At 43.7% G+C, this 19,340-nt stretch overlaps 1 protein-coding gene across 1 annotated transcript in view; it reads right to left on the reverse strand.

Moving 5' to 3' along the window:
* RIMS4 (regulating synaptic membrane exocytosis 4) overlaps window positions 1–19,340 on the reverse strand; it is a 61,541-nt gene that overhangs the window by 23,313 nt on the left and 18,888 nt on the right. Inside the window, exon 2 of the mRNA XM_064465717.1 lies at window positions 1,167–1,308. Within this exon, the coding sequence (XP_064321787.1) occupies window positions 1,167–1,308 (142 nt within the window). The remainder of the gene's footprint in view (window positions 1–1,166; window positions 1,309–19,340) is intronic.

A 19,340-nucleotide genomic window follows, 5' to 3' on the forward strand; every position in this document is an offset into this window, starting at 1 on the left:
ATTTCCCCAGAGACAGCAGCTCACGGAAGAGATAAGGTACATCACAGCTTTGGAGTGACAAGATTGCTATCGCAGCCTGTGCCTCATTACTATTTCCAACCTTCGGCACAGATCTATGATGCCTTTCCAGGACTAGCCTACTTCTAAAGCTAAAGAAAGTCTCTCTTAATTTACAGCCTGTTACTTATTTAACACCAGAATCACATTAATTGAGCGTGCTTTTGGACTCTCCCTGCATTTCAGCAGTACAGTGTACTTGGAATACCACACAGGACTGGAGAGTGTACAGAGCAATGCCAAGTGTGGTACTTGGCTTAAACAGAGCACGTTTTAGGTATATAAACATTTTGGCCTCATATCTAGAAGCACAGAATCTGACAGTATATATTGCACCCTTTTTAAATACTGGGGTTTTTTGCCTCCAAAGATTCCCATGAATGGTCATCTTAATAAAATGATTATGATCTCCACATATGGCTTCAAATAATGGAAATACAAAAACAAGAATTGCAGACAAGTCAGCTCCCAAAGTTCTGGCCTAAGGATCCCCTGCTTTGCATTCTGGTATGAAGCCTAAGTATAGCAAAGCGTGTTATAACTTTTCTTGGGGTCAAAAATTGTCTCTAAAATACATTCTTTTAGGACACTAACTCAGATGAAACAAAAGAAAGCTTGTTACCAAAGTATACACAGGCTTCTAGATATGTATTTTGATACCAGAATGATTATTTTGCTGCTTGCATCCTTTTCATCACCTTGGCACTTCCCCTCCACCCCCAAAAAAAACCCCAAAAGGCTATATTTGAAATAGGGAAGATGGACAGCTATTGTGCAACATCAAAGACTCCTGGCTTATAATTTATTACCAGTAATGACCCTCAGCTATTCACCCCGAATTATTCTTCTAAAGGCAAAGCAGTTAAAAGTAATGGGTATCTGCTTCAGCTCAGAATAATGAGAACACTAAAAAAAGTATATAAACAGCTAGAGTATGTGCCAGCTATGCAGGCAGAGGGAGCTGCTCTACTCTAATTAAATGGGCATTATACCTGCAGCACAGGCAAGTCAAACAAACACATCATCTGTCATGCTGGAGGAAAATGAATGGGTATAAGAACAACAGTGCATCCCACAAGTGATTACCCAGCTCCCTTTCAATGACTTACTTTCCCTCTGATCCATAGCTGTTCATGCTGTCCTCAATGGACTCATGGCTGGCTTGACGGACAGTCCGGCTGGGCATTTCGACAGCCAGCCCAGTTTCTGTGCTCCTCTGGATGGCTCCTTTCAGTCTCCGACCATCCCCATCTAGGAACAAAAGGGGAGAAAAGACAGTCAGCTATTGTGCCCAGAGCATTTTGCAACAACAGAGTCAAGGAGAAGCAGAGAACATCTTTCAGATGATCAGCTTGGCATCTGGCAGCCAGGCAGCATTTTGCACTCACGCAGCATTTCGTTACTCAGCCCTGCTTCCTCAGCAGCTCCCAGTCATCTTTGGAACAAACCCAGTGCTCTAGCAAGCCAGGGCCCAGCAGAAACTCAAAACATACCTACCATCCTACCTACTGCAACCATTTGTACCAATTAATTATGCACCAAGTGCAGGTGCATGCAGGCACACAGACTGGCTATACAGGGAGCTACCCAGGTCAGGAACACAGCAGCAGTAACCACGGGCAGAGGAGAGGTGTACAGCCTTGAAATGTTTCCTAAATCCCATGTTGCTGCCTCGGATTGTGTGGAGCAGGAAAGAGCTGCAGCACCTGGTGAGCATCAAGGGAGCAGAGGGGAGGAAAAGGCCAGACAGCACGGGAGGTACTGTGAAGGCAGGAGCCCTCCCAGACGGGCCATAGGGGAATAGTTCCCTGGTGGCATGTGGAATCACACCAGGAGTGGAAAACCCCGGAGAGGACTATTCCCCATCGTACACGCCCTCAACCAGAGCACAAAGGGAATTAAGTAGGTTCTGGTTCCTCCTGGGTGCAGTCTTCAGAGGCTCAGCCTCTGAAATTAACAGCTGCTATTTTCATCCTCCATCTCTAGCAGCCAGTTTCTCAGAACAAACTCCGTTATGTAATGAATACCATTACTATTAATTGCTTTAACTGGTGTTAGGAAGCTCCAGATTTCATCCCACATACAGCACTCATCCTGAAAAACATCTGCTACAAGTTTTCTGAACAAAGCAGAAATTACCTAAATCCTTTAAAGGTGCCCATGCATTAGCCTGGATTCAGGCAACAAACCTCTGACCCATGGTGCTCTCAGAAACCCACCAGCTTTTAGAGTACCACCCTGGTGAAGAAATGATCTAGCGATTGAGTCTAGAGAACTCAGGATCTCCAAACATTACTTCGGAAATATGGATATCTGTAAGAACCTGTCTAAAATATGCAGATCACTTATTTGTGTAGCAAACTGCTTGACCTAAAACACTCTTCTTTGGATCTTGGTGTGAACCAGCGCTTTAAAAAAAAAAAAAAATCAGTAAGATATCAGAAACACTTCCTATCCATCTCAAATTATACCTACACTGAAATGCAAAGGCAAATATTCTTCCATAAACTCATCTATAAATTCCCTTTTCCTCTGGCATCATGAGGGTTCCAGCCGGGTAAACGTGTTGGCTCCAGGGCTCTGTACCAGCTGCTGTCTCCATGTTTGTTGCAGCATATGTACGCACGTCCCTATGGGCTATGAGGATAGAATATGCATGTTCTGGGTTAACATTAACTACAGTTTGTACTGTTTGTGTGCCTGGAGCAATGTATGAAGCACATTGTATAAATCAGGAATTTACACAAACATAAAACATATTTTTAACGTGCTTCCAAAATCCAAACCTTCAGGCAAGAATAACAATATAGGCATCAATAAAAGCAAAGCCTTGTGAAACGGCCGTACCTACTTCCCCAACCACTGCCAAACAGTTCCCTTTGATGCACCTTCAACAAGCCTTGTGCAGCTTGCTGGATCCTCTGACGGGGTCCTAGGTCCCTTTCAGAGGGCATCCCACAGCCTTGCAGGCAGACTTGACGGTCCATTTCATTTGTCTCCCATTCGCCTCCACAAACAATCTTTTCATCATCTACATCCATCAATGCCCATCCCTCCTTCATGTGTGCAGTATCAGAACACTCATCCTTTTAGGTTAGTCGTTATGACAGCCTTGGCAGGCAACCACCGTCAAAGCAGCAAATTACGTAAGTGTAAGGAAAAAAAATTAAAAATGCCCCAGTGCCCAACTATGCAACACCTGTTTAAAAAAATCTCTTAGTTCCCCAATCTCATGAGCCTGGAGACATTCATACTTGGAAGACTGTATATCCACATCTGGCAACAAACGAGAGCCTTGGGACAGAGCAAGGCTTTAGAGCAATCCCAAGGTGCTTGCTGCTTTCTGTTAGCCACCTCCTGCCTCAAAGCTAATGACATAAAGCAGATGGGCCCAAAGACAAGGAAAGGCAGCACCATGGAAGACGGGCAGTACCAGAGCACTGTACTGGAGACAATTCAGCTTGCATGGGGCAAGTTCAGCGGTAGCACCACATGCACAGCTTTGAACTGCTGGCTTTCTATGACTGGGTGGTTTTCTAGTATTCCTGATTGCTTTTACAGCTGTGACACATGGATAGTCTTTTTTTTTTTAAATATATATATATAAAATGGAGAAATGCTGGAAAACAAGACAGGAACAGATGACAGGAATCCTTTGTTCCTCCCTCCTCTTCCAGACACAGATGCACAGCAACACCTGCACCTCACAAAGCATCGCCCATTATTCTGGAGAAAGGTTTCTCCCACCTTTTTTGACCCTCCAGTCTCTTTTTGCCAGAAGTTTCCTTTGAACAGAAGAGGAGGAACCACTGCGGCCAGAGTCAAGACTGAAACAGGATAAGAGATCAGCATAATCCCCAGAAAAGCCATCAGAAATGGGATATAGGTTCCTAAACTGTCCACATGTAGTCCAACTTTACCTGCAGTCAGCATGTAACAAAAACACAGTGTTTTAACTGGGAGAGAAGGGCACACCTGCAGGGAGCACAGAAAGGGAATAAATATGGACAAAGCTGCACTGCTCATCTGCGGACCGAAAACATTTCACAAGCAATAGTCACCTACTAGCAACCTTCTCTGGCCAGTGTGGAGCACTGCATAGGGGCTGTGCCTCCTCCCTTACCTAAAATCTTGTGCTCCAACACCTTTGCAAATCAAGAAGGTAACTGATATGTGTCTATGTGGGTGTTGCCTGGCAAAACCATTTGTCTTAATTTAATTGTTAGCGGTGTCTAGAACAGTAAGAGTAGTATCAACATTTTCTGCAGCATCACCGGATTTATTCCCTGCACCTTTTCCAGTAAATGGCAAAGGTTAAGCAGCCGGTCAAGCCTGCAGTGCAACACACAGCTGAAGAGCCGATTCTGCTTTAGAACGAGCTTGGGAATAAGAAATTTTTTTGCTCAAATATCCAGGCTGAAGATACACAGCACCTCAAAGATGCCAAGAACCAGAAGGGACCAGCAGACACTTTGCTAAGTTCTCTGTGCTGACGGGCACTTAGATTTTGCCCTGTTCAGCCGAACAATTTACGTTTGGCTAAAGAATATCTTCTAAAAAGTTATCCACTCTGGATTTGAAGATATCAAGAGATGAAGAATCTGCCATTTGCCTGTGCAGTTTATTTTACTGCCTGACATTTAGAGATGTGACTTAGGTTTGCCTGGTTTCAGCTCTCACCCATCAGTTTTTTTAATGCCCTTCTTCACCGCGAGGGCTGCTTTGTGTTCTCACTATAAAGACTCTTCTACAGTGTAATCAAGTCATCTCTCAATCTTTATTGACAAGTTAAACAGACTGAGCTCTTTATGTTTCTCATTTTCTGGCATCTTTTTCTCCTGCCCTTGAATCTTTTTAATGACCTCCCCAGGTTTTAAATGCCCTTTTGTGAACAGGCACAGCAGAATTGGAGAATGCATTTTAGTGCAAAAACATGTACAGAGATAAAAATCAGCCTATACTTTCATCTTCACTGCTTCTGCTTGCATCTCCCAAGACCACAGTAAGCTCTTGGTATAGTATCACACCTCGCCTGGACGCTGTGCAGTCCCTGCCCATCCTGCTGGTACCACCTTGTAGAACATTAAGAAATACGTAAGAAAACACATTTTATTTGAAGGGAGAGCAAAAAGTCCAGACAACTCAATACAACTCTCCCACCCTTTATACTATTTACTATCCTTCTAACGTGCATATTGCCTGTGAATTTAGTGAGGTTTAAACTTGTGCTTGCTCCAAATCAAATGAAAATGCTGAATAGCACCAGGCCTTCAAAAGAGGCTCCTGCCTTTGAGGCTTTTCCTTAACAACTGCTTTTCAAAATGTGAAGTAGGTTTTTAATCTATTTATCACTATCACATTTTTTAGGGTCATGTTGTTCCAGGGCAAAACCCTTACATACTTATCACATTTACCCAGATACCTGCTTCTACTAAAAGTCAGAGGAAAAAAAAATGTCTGACAAGACCCATTTTCCCTAAATCCTTGTTGACTGATATTAATTATACTGCATAATTTTGTTCTTTATTAATTGGATCTCATTATCATGTTTCACCTAATTCTGTCAGTGACATCGGACCAAGTAACCAGAAGTTCCCTCCTTACAAACCAGGAATGGATGAAGAAGAGTAAGGTGACAAGGCAGGTGCCCTGCATCGCACAGAGCAGCCTTTGGAGAGTTCCCTTCCTTAAACATATTTTAAGCTGTCAACCGCATCGAGAGGCATCTCTTCTCAAGGATGGTGCCACTCCTGTGGCAGAACTGACTGCAACCAAGAATTGTATTTGCCTTAAACCTTGGGGGTGGGAAATAAAAGTAGCATTATCCCCTTCTCTCCCCCAAGGAAAGAGTCACCATTTCTCACATCCTCTTCTATGTCAGTCTAACACACAGCTCTTCAAAGCCCTTCCTCTCTGCTACTGACAGGTCTCTCCATGCTCAGAGGCCATCAAGTCTTGAAAAATCTATGCGAGTTCTGTAATACCTCATCACAAGGTCGTGATTATATAATTATATTACTCCCACACAAAATTACTCTATGATAGATGTTTACTGAGTTGACGTTTCTAAGGGTCAGAGTGCACCCCTTTCACTGTTACCCTTATACTACCTCCCTCTCCTGTCACTTTCTTTTCCCCCACCCAGGTAGCTGGTACCTTTTCTTTTCCTTTTTGTTTTCAATTTTCTCCTTTTTGTTTACTCAGTTTGCTGGATGCTATCAACACAAAAAGAAACCAGCATGATGCATGTGCTATGGACCCTCCCATACTTCAGAATTAATTGATACTGATTTAACCCTGAAATTAGGAATTGAATTAATTTCAACTTAGTCAGCTTTGCTCCTAAATTAACTAACCACTTCCAAGCACGGAACATGATGTACCTGAAGCACACAGCCAGGCAGCACCACAGCTCACCAATACATACCAAGGGTCTGGCAAAACCGCCTGGTTAGCTTTTTTCCTTCCCAAACTTCACCTTGGGTTGCAGGGTGGAAAGGAAGGGAAATCAGTTGGATGCTTGCTTCCAGGTTGCATTTGTCCCTACTGCAAAGCTCTGGACAAAATAACATTCTGTATTTTCCAGGAAAGACTAGTCCAAGCCTGAGCAGAGACTGGATTTCTACTGCTTTTCTTACCCAAGCCAAGTGGCATGCATCAAATTTGCATCCACACATGCTGCAGGGTATCAACCTGGGCATGCTCTGCTCTCTGGCTTCATGCTTGGGTTCCTCAGCAAGTGAATTATCTGCTTTGCTCCAAAATGGGGCCCAGGTGCAAATCAGCACTTACAAATTGACAACCCCAGCAGGGAAACAGAGAAAAACCCATCTGACAGAGCCGACGCAGCCTTTGGAGCATGTTACAGATCATGTAGAAGCAGAGCTGAGCTGAGCTGAGGGGAATGAATGTCTGCAACAGCAGAATGCATCTGCAGTCAGCATCCAGGGGTACCAGGGGTGCGTGGCTGGGTGGGACAGGACCTGGCTGCCTGCAAAGGATATATGCCCCAAGCTATGCAGCAGTTTGTGCCAAATCTGCCTGCTCTACCCTTGGCTTAAACATGGTCTCCCAAGCCCTTTCATTTCCCACAGCTACAAACTGCAGTCTTAAGGTCAAAACCAAAGAGTTGATTCTTGCTTTCTTCTCCATGAAGATCTGCCCCAGAGTAAAGATGTTGCCTATCAGTTTGGAGCTGAAAATGAAAAAGGGAAAACACCAAGCACCCATCTGGATATAATAACCTGCTGTACTTAGGAAGAATGCCCCCAAGTCCAACAACCAGTCTTTGGCATGTCTGTGGGCAAAAAGCAGCAGTGGAAGCCTCAGCTCAGCACCCTGTAAGACTGCTGAAGTGCTGACCATTTTACCTACTTTTTATTTTCAAATACACTGAGAGAAGAGCCAACACAATTATGTTCTCTGCCTCAAACTTTGTCACTGCAATGTTGTTCCTAATGGGTTTAAAAATTAGAGATTGTTTTCTGTTTAGTCATATGCTGAATCCCTACACACACGTGCGAAGATTCGTGTGCCATGAATCAACTCTGAGATGAATAAAAGTATTCCATTGTTTGGCTTCAAAGGGAAAAAAGAAAAATCTTCCCACAGCCTTGCATGAATATCCAACACCTGTGACAGCCTGGCACAGGCTGAGCAGAGCGGCTGTTGGGGTGGGTATCGCAGGCCCTTTTACATCAGTATCTGCTCGGAGCAAGCCATGCCACTCTAAGTGGATGCTACTGCTGAGGGAAAAAAAAAAAAAAATAAAAACACTAGATTGTCACTTCAGAATGCAGTTTAACAAGATGAACTCAATCTCATCATGCCCGGCAAACTCTGACATCCTGCCAAGTATTCCCTACATCAACATCCTAATGGAGTGTGAATTATGAGCACCTAAAGAGAAGCAGTTTGTACTGTGCTCCAGAACATGCCAGACTATCATCACAGCCTGAATAATCCACCAGAAATGACAGAAAATGGCTGGAGATAAGCAGGGGCGCTAATCAGGCTGGCTGCTTTGTTCCCCTTGTCCTAGTTTCAGACACTAATAAAATCATATCCTTCCTTTCCAAATTAAGCAGAAAATCTTCTATGGGATGGGGGAGAGGGAGGGGGGGGAACAGAACTTCAACTTAATTCTTAATCTGTGCAGATTAAGTACATACATAGGGTCAGGAAAGGTCAGTTAAATCTTCCTGGGAGAACCAGAAAATAGTAAAATTAGCAACTACTTGTACAGCTGTGACAACTCCAGACCCCAGCTGAACACAGCAGGGCCAGGACATCCTACCTGCACCAGCAGCCTATGGAAATGTCATCGAGACACCTCCTCCAAACTCCCACCCACCGCATAGTCCCCAGCACATCCCCCTGGGCCACTGTAGTATTTTAGCACAAAAAAGCTTTCTCCCATCCTAGCGTTCAACCCTGCCTTTCCTTGCCCACACCGACAGGCAGTGGTCATACCCATGCCCACATGTGTGCATATCAAACCAACTTCCCCCAAACCCATAATTTTTCCTTCTCCCTCCTCACCCTTAAAAGAGGGCCAAAAAAATCATTTGCAGGGTTATTTTTATTAAGTAGGCACCTGACAGCAGACTCAGAGGCTGCCTTACCTTCTTTACCCACTGAGCTTGAGATGCAAACCAGAAAACTTCCTCTGGCCCACATAAGGGCGACTCATTACGTGGCTGTGCACAGCACGGGAGCTCTGCGAGTCTTCATAAAGCAAGAGCCCTATTTTTAATGCCTAACAGTAGCTTAATTTAGGTAGACAAAGCTAACCTTCTTCCTCTTCCTCCCTATAAATGCTAAAACTAGAACATAGATCTGATGCTCCCCTGCACAGTCTGTCCTTCCCTCCCACCACCCCAGCAAGACAACCCTGGGAGAAAAGCATTTCGCCCTCTGTACCTCTCCCACCCCACCGGCGTGGGCAAGGGAAGCATCAAACCCACGCACTGGTTGTTAGGCTTGCCTGTAGATCCTAACAACCCCGCAGCCCAGACCTCCAACTCCTCAGCCACTTTAAAGCAACTAGTGTTTTCTCCTCCTAGCTGGTCTGAGCTGTCGTTTGCTTTAAATCCAGCTGTGTCTGTATTTAAGCAGGTCTCCACGCCCAGTAAGATGTTATCACCTCTTGTAGGTTGGGTGGAGCACTGGTAAAGCATTGGTTTTGCCTCCTGTCTTTGCAAGATCCATTTTCATATTTTAAACTAGGAAAGCATGATATTTTTTTTCTGCTCCTTTTGAGGTTAAAATCAAATAGTTCCCATGATACTATTTTTAATTTTGACCTTTCTGATAATTCATCTATATGAAAAAATTAAATGGCCAAAATTTTCATTTTAAAATGCCTAAAGAAAAAATTCTGCAACTAACACGTAGCCAGGAAAATCACTTTTAGATTTTTTTCCTTCACTGACAAAAGACAGAAAGCTAACAAACCAAAATGTTAAACATATATATTCCACCATCAATGACTTTTAAACAGGTTTTTTTGACTACCATAAAAATTATTTAGCTTTTCACCATAAAGTTACAGTACCATAACACTAATAAAAAGTGTTTCAGAATATTTCATGGGAATTACTTTGCAGCTAGATCCAACTCTTCAGAATTCTTTCCATGTCTGTATTTTGTTTGCAGCAGCAGGATCCAAATAGCTTCATCTGATGGCTGCTTCTGCATTTTTATTTTTATATGAAAATGGAACACACTGCCCCCTTCTCTTTCTCCAATCTGCCATGCTTTGCAGGAGAGCCTGATTAAATGAAATGTCCATATGCATACAGAAACATCACTGCTGTAGTGTTTTTTCAGCAGCCTAGCAATGAAACCCGAACACTGCCCCGTCTGCAGGCCCAGGTCTCTCGGGACAGACAAGCACGCGACTGCTGATGCTGCAGCACTTGTCCCTGGAAGAGCTGCTTGCCTCGGACAGACACGTCCCGGGCTTTTCTCCATCTTCTGCTTCTCTTGTGCTTGGGCAAGAGCTGGTGACTTAAAAAACAAAATCATACTATGGTATTTATAATGCAATAAACCACATAAATGTATATACACACATTCTGATTGCACAGCCATGAGGGGATCCAATCTTTCGATTTCTTGGATTTTGCAGTTTAAGCCTCACTAGGAGTTGAGCTCCCCCTCTTTGACGCTTGCCCACCTGGGAGGCCATGGGGGTCTACTGTCTGAGTATATGCCAAGCCAAGGGAAGTTTAGCTCAGAGAACAGGTACACTTAGCACAGCAGTAGGCAATTAATGACAATAAGTAACTTATTTTATTTAAACTACTACATTGTAATATTTACTCCCTAGAAAGCTAGGGGAGAATGTCAGACATAGTACCAACAACCAGCAGTGCTTCAAGACAAAACGTTGTCAGTTCAAAACTCTTAAAACTTTGCCAACTAGGAAGATCTGGGCATCAGGAAAACATGAAAAGCCAAGAGGTGGGTGGCTAGTTTGTCCTCCAGGGCCACCCCAGAGCTTTCTTCTTGTTATTTCACAAGAAGGAACAGAGGTGGAGCCAATTTGTGTCCCTGTGGCTGGAAGTCCTCCAGCTGACCAACCTAAGTTACAAAGGCCAGGTCAGGATCTCTACTTAATTACAAGTGAGTTGAACCAGAGCCCTCTGTCCTAATTCTGCCATCCATCGCACACTATTAATAACCCTTAGGACGTTGCCTGTGTCAAGGATCTGAAACATGAGCAAGCCTGAGCTGCAGAAAACCTCTCAATTTAGAAGAGGATCACAAAAATGAGGTGACTTCACAAAAATAAAGCAGCTATAAAGCATCATTTTAAGATAATCATAGAATTGTTAAGGTTGGAAAAGACCCTTAAGATCATTGAGTCCAACCACTAACCTATCACTGTCAAGTCCACCACTAAACCATATCCTCAAGCACCACGTCTAACCCTTCTTTTAAATACCTCCAGGGATGGAGACTCAACCATTTCCCCGGGCAGCCTGTTCCAATGTTTGACCACCCTTTCGGTGAAGAAGGTTTTTCTGATGTCCAACCTAAACTTCCCTGATGCAGCTTGAGGCCATTTCCTCTCGTCCTATCACTTGTTACTAGGGAGAAGAGACCGATCCCCGCCTCGCTGAAACCTCCTTCCCGGTAGTTGCAGAGAGTGGTACAGTCTCCCCTCAGCCTCTTCTCCAGACTGAACAACCCCAGCTCCCTCAGCTGCTCCTCATCAGACTTGTTCTCCAGACCCTTCACCAACTTTGTTGCCCTTCTGTGGACACGCTCCAGCACCTCAATGTCCTTCTTGTACTGAGGGGCACAAAACTGAACCCAGTACTCAATGTGCAGCCTAAGTACTCAAGGACAGCATGAGATGAAAGAGCTGCCCTGCCTACATTTCGCTAAGCCAGGAAGCTTTGCAGGAGGCTGTTCTGCTCTTCCCGAGCCCACTGAACCTGCCTACTTGCTAACTGTACCTCCTGGAAGGGCCCAGCATCCTGCTTGTTGCTCAGTACCTCTTGGGAAGAGAGCAGTGGGTGAAATAACTTAAGCAGCCTATTTGCAAGCTGTGTTTTGCTGTCGTAGACGAGGACTCTGAGGTCATCAGCCTCCTGAAGCAACCAAAGGTTCTCAGAGAAGCTGACACACCTTTCCATCCAGAGGATTTATAATGCTCAGCTCCAGGGTTTTGTTTTCACTCAGAACATTGCTTTAAAAGGGAGATTATATATCGGCCCTTTTCTTCTGGACATCAATTTTTGTCTTTCTCTCTACTCAGAGCCATCATAGGGTTTTCATATCCTCCACCTCTCCATCAAATTTGGCCGAAACAGGAAAGTATGTGCTACATATATATATGAATAATGGAGAGAGGGGAGAGGGTGAGGACAGGGCTCTGCCTTATGTATTGAAGAAATAATTGCCTCCCTTGAATTCACAGCTAGAGCAGGTAAAGTTTTGGTTTGGTACAGATAAAATTCAGGGAGAAAGGCCTGACAAGGCCAGATTTATTAATAAGATTTTTCCCTTTTCTTCTGTCTGCTTGATGCTCTTTTAGGAGCGAGCAGCTTTGTCAAGACCATGTGTGCATGAACACAAAGAGCGAGCAATGGCCTTGGCACAGTGAATGAGTCATGCAACCTTTTGTTCATTCGTTATAAACACAATTAAAAACACAGCCACATTTCTTTAACAGGCATGAAGCCACAGAACCCTGGAGTCATTCATAAACTAGAATCATGGTGCAGAATCACGCTTAGAATAGCATTTGATTTGTGTTTAGCCTGGGCTGTAATTACTTCATCATATTTTCCTTAAGGAAATGAATGATCAAATTCACAAGGAGTTGACTTTAATTATACACACTGCTTAATAACTTGCGTCCATTTGGAAGCAATTATTTGATCCACTGTGGAAGCAGAGGGGGGGAGATGATGGTCTGGTTTCTAGAGAAGTCCAACAATTTCAGGCATTCAGCTTCTAATTCCAGGCAATTTCATCAGATGATATAACTATCTGTGTCAGGCTTCAACAAAGGTGCTTTCAAGTAATACCTGTAGCAAATGCTAAGGGAAGCAAGCAAGCCAGAACATTTTCCCCCTCTAATTCTACCCACTGCTTTGACTCACACAGAGACATTCTTTGACAGGTCCATGGCCATGCAGCGCCTGTTCTACTGGGCAACTACCGCATCCCACCATAGGTGCACTAAAGGGAAACATTTTCTTCCCAAGTGGTACGAAGAGTACAAAGTGGCATGAAAACCTCTGCTTGCAGCACACTGGTGATGCCAAAGAGGCAAGCACAGAGGGTGGTGCATTTCCCGAAAGCCTGGGAAGAGCCCAGCACCTTCTGGGAGGCGGAGAGAGGATTTGGCACAGCAGCAGCCCAACCCACTCACTGACTCTTCCAACCCGTGAACGAGAGCTCTGCTCTTGCAAATGGATCCACTGCACTCATACGAGTTCTCTCATACAGATTCCTTGTCAGGATCTGGGATCACTGTAATACAGCCCAAGTGCCTGGTTCTGCTTGGGTGAAGTGAAAGGAGAAGACCCTGCCCTTCATGACCATGATAATTTGGCTGCAGGCATCTCTGGACACCTAGAAACAGGGTCAGACTTCGATTCTCAGAAGAGGCCATCATGTTGCAGCAGTACCTTACAATATAAAGCGTACTTTATATTATACTTTATATATACTATATATATAGTCATGGTGACTAAGAAATCAAAGTGGCCAAACCACTGAGTTTAATCTCATAGCAAACAGCCCTGCCAATCATACGTCATAGGTATCTTCAATTGGTGACAAGTCAAGCCATTAAAACACAGAAAACACCACCCAATACCAAAAGCAGAGGTGCTGAAATTTAACTAGCAGCCTCCTAACCAAAAAAAACATTCAAGCAAAATTTTCACAGTCTAAACCCTCAAGAGATGCATGCAGACTCTCAGAGTGATAAACTCTCCAACAGACAAACATGGCAGACACATAACTGCCTCCCACATCTGTCTTCTGAATACACAAAAGCAGCACTCAGATATAAAAACACCCTAAATTATTTGAAGTCCATAGGGAAAGTTAGTCCACTGTTTTTCTAAGCAGAGTATTGAGCTTCCAGATAGAGGAAAATAAACCCTTTAGCCAGAGCTGGAAAACAGACATAGTCTTCATCTCTGCTGAAAGATACTTGAGAACGTGGGAAACCAACCAAAGCATCATGCTTGTCTGAAGATTATGGAGGATTAAAGAAAAAGCCATCAATGGAGCAGATTAATATGTTTTAGGAACAATACCAAGATCTAGTTTTCTCAATTACCAACCATGAGATACAGTTAGAATCGGTCCTTTGTCAAGAAGAGACACACTACAGTGTCCAATAATGCATTGAGTGGAATTTGTGTTAATCAGTGTAAAACAGTCGCACACCAGCCCAGCTTCATGAGAAGAGGATGGCCGTTTGTAGCACGGCTACCCCATGCTATGTACATGGCAGCAGGTTCACCAGAATCCCATGATTTGTGCCAAATATTTCCAAACACATTTTGTAGTAGGAGCAGTGATGAACAAAATGCTTTAGTACACCTTGGTGATTTCTCTCTCTCCTAAGAGAGCAGAAAAGAGAACAGATGAAGAAGAAATAAAAGAGAAGTATGGACTTGCGATATAGCTAATATCAGTCTTGCAGACAACACTGCCAGTTCAGGAAGATCAAACATGCATTACAGAGCAATGTGGATCTTTATTTAGGAATGAAAAAGTAGTTTTAACGTAACTAACAAAAAAGTAAGTTTGATGGGAACCTCTTTATAAGAAGTGCAGGCAATGACTGACCAACAGTAATGAAACAAGGTCAGAAGAGGACACTGGGCATTAACCTTGCTTATGAAGCATCTGCATAACTTGCTTCCTTCTTATACCGCAGTTAACTTTTACATTTCTAGTCTCATATTAAAGACCGGCTGACATAAGAAGGCCTTGGGGTCTCTTGAGAAGGTACTGGTGAGGTCAGAGAAGTTCATTTCAGACGCAGCACAATCCCTTCCATCACCAACCTCACCTTGAGCACTCCATTTCACTTTGCCACATGCAATAACTGTACTAGTGACCTGCACGCCTACAGCGACCCACCCACGCCATGCTGCATAGCCACCCACCCAATGTTATCAGTACGAGGGTGGAGCTGTGCCATTGGGCTCTAGCCTTCACATTTATTTCAACTAACATGGAAACAAATGCGAAGAGGCAGGACACACAATTTTGAAACCAAACTTTAGAGAGAGACCCTCAGTCCCAACTTATTCACAGTCCCCAGTTGCAAGTCAAAATTACAAAGCAAGCCCAGGAGTGAAATAACATCGACAAGTTCAGGGCTCTGTTTCCTTGGAAACAGAAAAGAGCATCACAACAGCCTCCTCATTAGCAAACGGCATACGGAAACATGCCATTCTTCTCTCTCTGGTATCTGTTATCACTAGGGAATAAGCCTGAACTCAGAACTCACCACTCAGCAAAGACAGAAATAGATATCCATTATTGCTATTTAAAATGTAAGTATCTTTGGAGCCTTTAAGCTTGTCCAGAGATAGGTAGCGAGTAAGGGATTTTAATTTATTAAGTTAAAAAAAACCCACCTTGCTTAAGATCACCTTTAAAAGACAAATTATAGAACTTGAGGAGTTTGGGGAAAAAAATGCAGCTCATAAATTTAAGATCTGTATTTTAGACTCTGTTAATATTCACTTGTGAAAAGCATTAGAAATGAAGATTACAAATTTAATAATGTAACACGGGAGGAATTATCTTCCTCCCCATACAAAAAAGGCAATTTGTTCTCGCCTATAAATTGACTTTCTATTACCATCATTAAACCAGCATAATGTGCTAAAATTAGGGTCTGCCCCACCACAGCTCTGTGGCAACCCACAGCCAAGAACTCATCATGCCAACAATTGAGAAGACATCCTAAAGAGGTGAAAGGGACAAAGGACACTGCTCCCTGCCAAGGAGTGGATATCTCCTCACTACAGGACATTAGCAAGGATTCAAAAAGCAAATGGACAAAATTAACGAGGGAAAAGTCAGGAACAGAGGAAGTCCCTAAGCCACAAGTCAGCAGAGGCTGGGCCAGCACTCTGAAGAAGCATCCCAATAAATCTGGGCAGCTACTGCTCGCAGGGTTATGAGGTGGGCACTATTAAAAGAATCCAAACTCACAGCTGGCAGAAGTGGGGTGCTCTGGGAAGAAGCCATGCTTCTGCTTTCAGGTTTCAACATCTCCCATTCAGCTATGCATTACAGGGGGATGGTGCTAATCCCATAATGCTGACAATCAGGAGGTCAGGCTGATATCTTGTCCCAGCACTCATCTCCCTCACGGGTTTCCTCCACGGTATCGGACTCTCTTACCAGCTCCCTAACTTTCTCCAGATACCTTTGCAGACTTGAAAACCTCTTACCCCTTCCATTTTGCCACAGCACAGAGAAGTGAGATCTCAGTCCTCAGACTGAAGTAGTCTCCCATTCACTTCCTAAACTGCTTCCAAGTTTCCCTCCTCTATAGCTTGTGCAATAGGTTTACTGGATGTCCTGCATGGTCTCCCTGCTCCATCTATGCCCAGCCCACCAGGGCAGGCCCTGGCCTCCCATAGAGCATCTCCTCCTCCCATCTCACTCAACGTGCTCATGTCTAACTCCACATGTGCCTGGACCATCAGGGATGATGCGGTAATACCCACATGATAACTTGCCTAGCAGCACCAGCATTAAAACCTATATTCAGTGGTCTTCTCAATGGGCCACTATGTACGAACATTTCCACTGGAAAAATTTTTAAACTGTACTGTCAGGTATTTACTATCCCATGTCCCACAGCTCTTCTTCCATCTCTAAGTTACTGATGGGTTATGACACGTTGCAATAATAGAAACCTCTCTGCCACTTTTCAACACCTATGCAGCTATACTTTAATTCTGCCTTTTGATTATTTTTTTTTTAATATAAAACCTGTTTCACCCATACTTTATGCAGCTGAAAGCTACAAGACTTGCTCATGTCTTAGTTACTTCTAGAAAAAATCTAAGCAATTAGCACTTGGGAATGAGTTTATAGCATGTGCTGATGGTTCTTGCCCTTCCTTTGCTCATGAATTGTCCGAAGTTTTAAAAGAAAATAAGCTGGTACTTGTTCAAGATTACCAAAGAGTAACATTGCTCAGTGCACCCAGAAAGTGCTCCATTCCTGAGCAAGCAGGCTGGCATGCCAGGTCAGCACAGGACCTTCAAGCACTAATGGGTAGCTCTGATGAGATGTGCCCTGTGCTCCATGACCAGTAGGTTCTTAGACTGTCGGACAACTCTAAGTCATCCACATTTGCTTAAAAACTTCTTATTTGCCCAACTGTTAATTTGAAGAAGCTTAATGGTTGGAACAATGGCAGAAAATGAACACAAAGGAGACTTGTGATAACCAAAGCGAATCCATTTGTGAGTCTGACACATGCACAGAAAGCACTTTGCAGTCTCCACCAAAGCCTGGCTTTAGTGTCCCTGCTGAAGCAGTTTCTAGGCCATACCATGTGCAGATGTTTGGAGGTCTGTGCTTCATCCGTGGCCTAATTTGGAGAAAGATGTTATGTTTTGCTTCTGCTCTGACTGCACATTTCAGAGTAAACCATACGGCCACACTTGAGTTTGAAGTCACTACTAAATTTTAGTCATCTGGATCCATGAATGACTGGTATCCTGTAAGCCATACTCTTCAAAGTGTCCTCTTGTTGTATCCCTTCTCTTTAGAAATTTCACTTTACCAAGCCTGAGTTGCCCCTTCTGAATGTTCCACAATTATTTGTCTTTTTCATGTATTTTCTGCTATAGATACATGACTTTTCCCCCTGTATTTCACTGTTGTATAAAACAGCTTTCCCTTTCAACAGTGCCCCCTCCTTTGCACAGCTGCTTAATGAATTCAAAGTGTGACATTTTGTTTTCCATGGTGAGGTATAAGAGAAGCTGTAAACCATTACTGTGAGATGAACTAGAAAACACAGAAGGCAGCAAGCCCTTCCCACCAGTCAGCCACAGCTCTCTCAACAGCCCCCACTATACATTGCAAGACTCAGCTTTTACTCAACTAATCAGCAAACTTCAGTAAACAAATCAAAATGTCAGCTTTAGGAAGTATATACAAGCTTCTATACACAATACAGTTTCACAAACCCCAAAGAGATTCTCTCCTTATTTTTGATGCTCAATGTGCTATCCCTACCTGGCCACATGGATGCTTTGCTCAAACAACAGTTCCAGGATCCAAGTGGATTTAAAGCCTAGAAAGACTTTCCAGAGCACTGCACAAATTCTTCTGATGTCACCCACACAGAAGGCTACAAATTGGCACCAGTAGTTGTCAACATTTTGTTTTGATCTTCCAGCAAACAAATCCACCCTCTGAAATGTTTGCAGGATGCAGAGATAAAAAGCCATAATGAATAAAGACCAAAGAAGTTTGAAGGGTTTATTTTTACTAAGTAATCAATACCTTCTGGCAGTCTTCCTCCAGCTCTAATACTACCAGTGAGGACAGTAACCCTTGGCAAGTTTTGTATCCTGCTCTACAAACATTATCAAATTAACCATCACAATCTACGCCTGAAAAAAGGAAAGCATGATCTGAAGTTCTTCTACAGCAAAAGAGAGACAGAAAGAGGATAACTGTTGGGAAAGGACACTGACAGAAGAAACAAAGTTAGAGTTTAGGAGCGCCGGTTGTTGCATGCCCAATCTACCAACCACGCTGTCTCTCCAGAACCGGCTACAGGGAAATGGTGCATCGTTCACACAATACGTGCTCGTGCTTGCAGGCTGTGCTTAGCGCAACCCTTGGTTGCACTTTGCTGGGATAAAGCATTAGAACAGCTGTCCAAGCCAACTCATTAATAAATCAAACTACAATAAAGCAGTTAGAGGGAGATGAATTATTGAACTCAAAGCAATTTAGTGCTCAGAAACAAAACAAAACTCCATAAGCTGGGAGCTACCGAAGACAGAGTCTGATTTTCCTCATAACAGTTTTACCGACACACTTGACTGCCAGTCCAGCAGAAACCTCAAAGAGGAAACACCATCTCACCTCTTCATTAAAACAGGGCAGCAATCTTCTCAATGAAGTGCTATCCCTTTGCAGTGACTTCAGATACTCTTATACAACCATTTCCCCATCTTCACTCCACTAGAGCCAGCAGGTGGATCCATCCCTGAAGCACTATGCAGTCGGCCACGCTGGGCTAGCATGAAGTGGCTGAGCAGCTTTTATCACCCTGCTTTTGCAAAGGCGGTGGTGTCATCGCCCTGGCACCCAGCCGCTGAGGGCATTTGTGGCATTTCTCTGCTTTCCAAGTACAGCCTTAACACTTGGTTACAGCTCCTTAGCCAGGAGGTTGGAGCTCCTCCTCCCGATACGGCAGACCTGTGGTCCTGTCAGCTTGTTTTTACTTTATGCTGTCCAATTCCTAGAACATCGCACATCAGCAGTGAATTTTCTCAAAATGGGGAGTGAAAGCCCACTTCTAATGCCATGTGACCTCCTTTGTAGATAAGCCAGGACACGGGAAGATAAAACTAGTAATAATTCACAAGTCTCACTGGAGGACTTTCACCGGACTTGTGGACATCACTTTGTGATTAACCCTTGATGCCCAGCCAATGATGGGCAGATGACAGTAATCCACTTACTGATCTCTTCTCCATCAAATTCAATTTAGATGACTAGCTCTGCATAACAGTCAGCTGAAA

This window comes from Phalacrocorax carbo, chromosome 14 (assembly GCF_963921805.1).
Source record: "Phalacrocorax carbo chromosome 14, bPhaCar2.1, whole genome shotgun sequence".
Taxonomy (NCBI): Eukaryota; Metazoa; Chordata; class Aves; order Suliformes; family Phalacrocoracidae; genus Phalacrocorax; species Phalacrocorax carbo.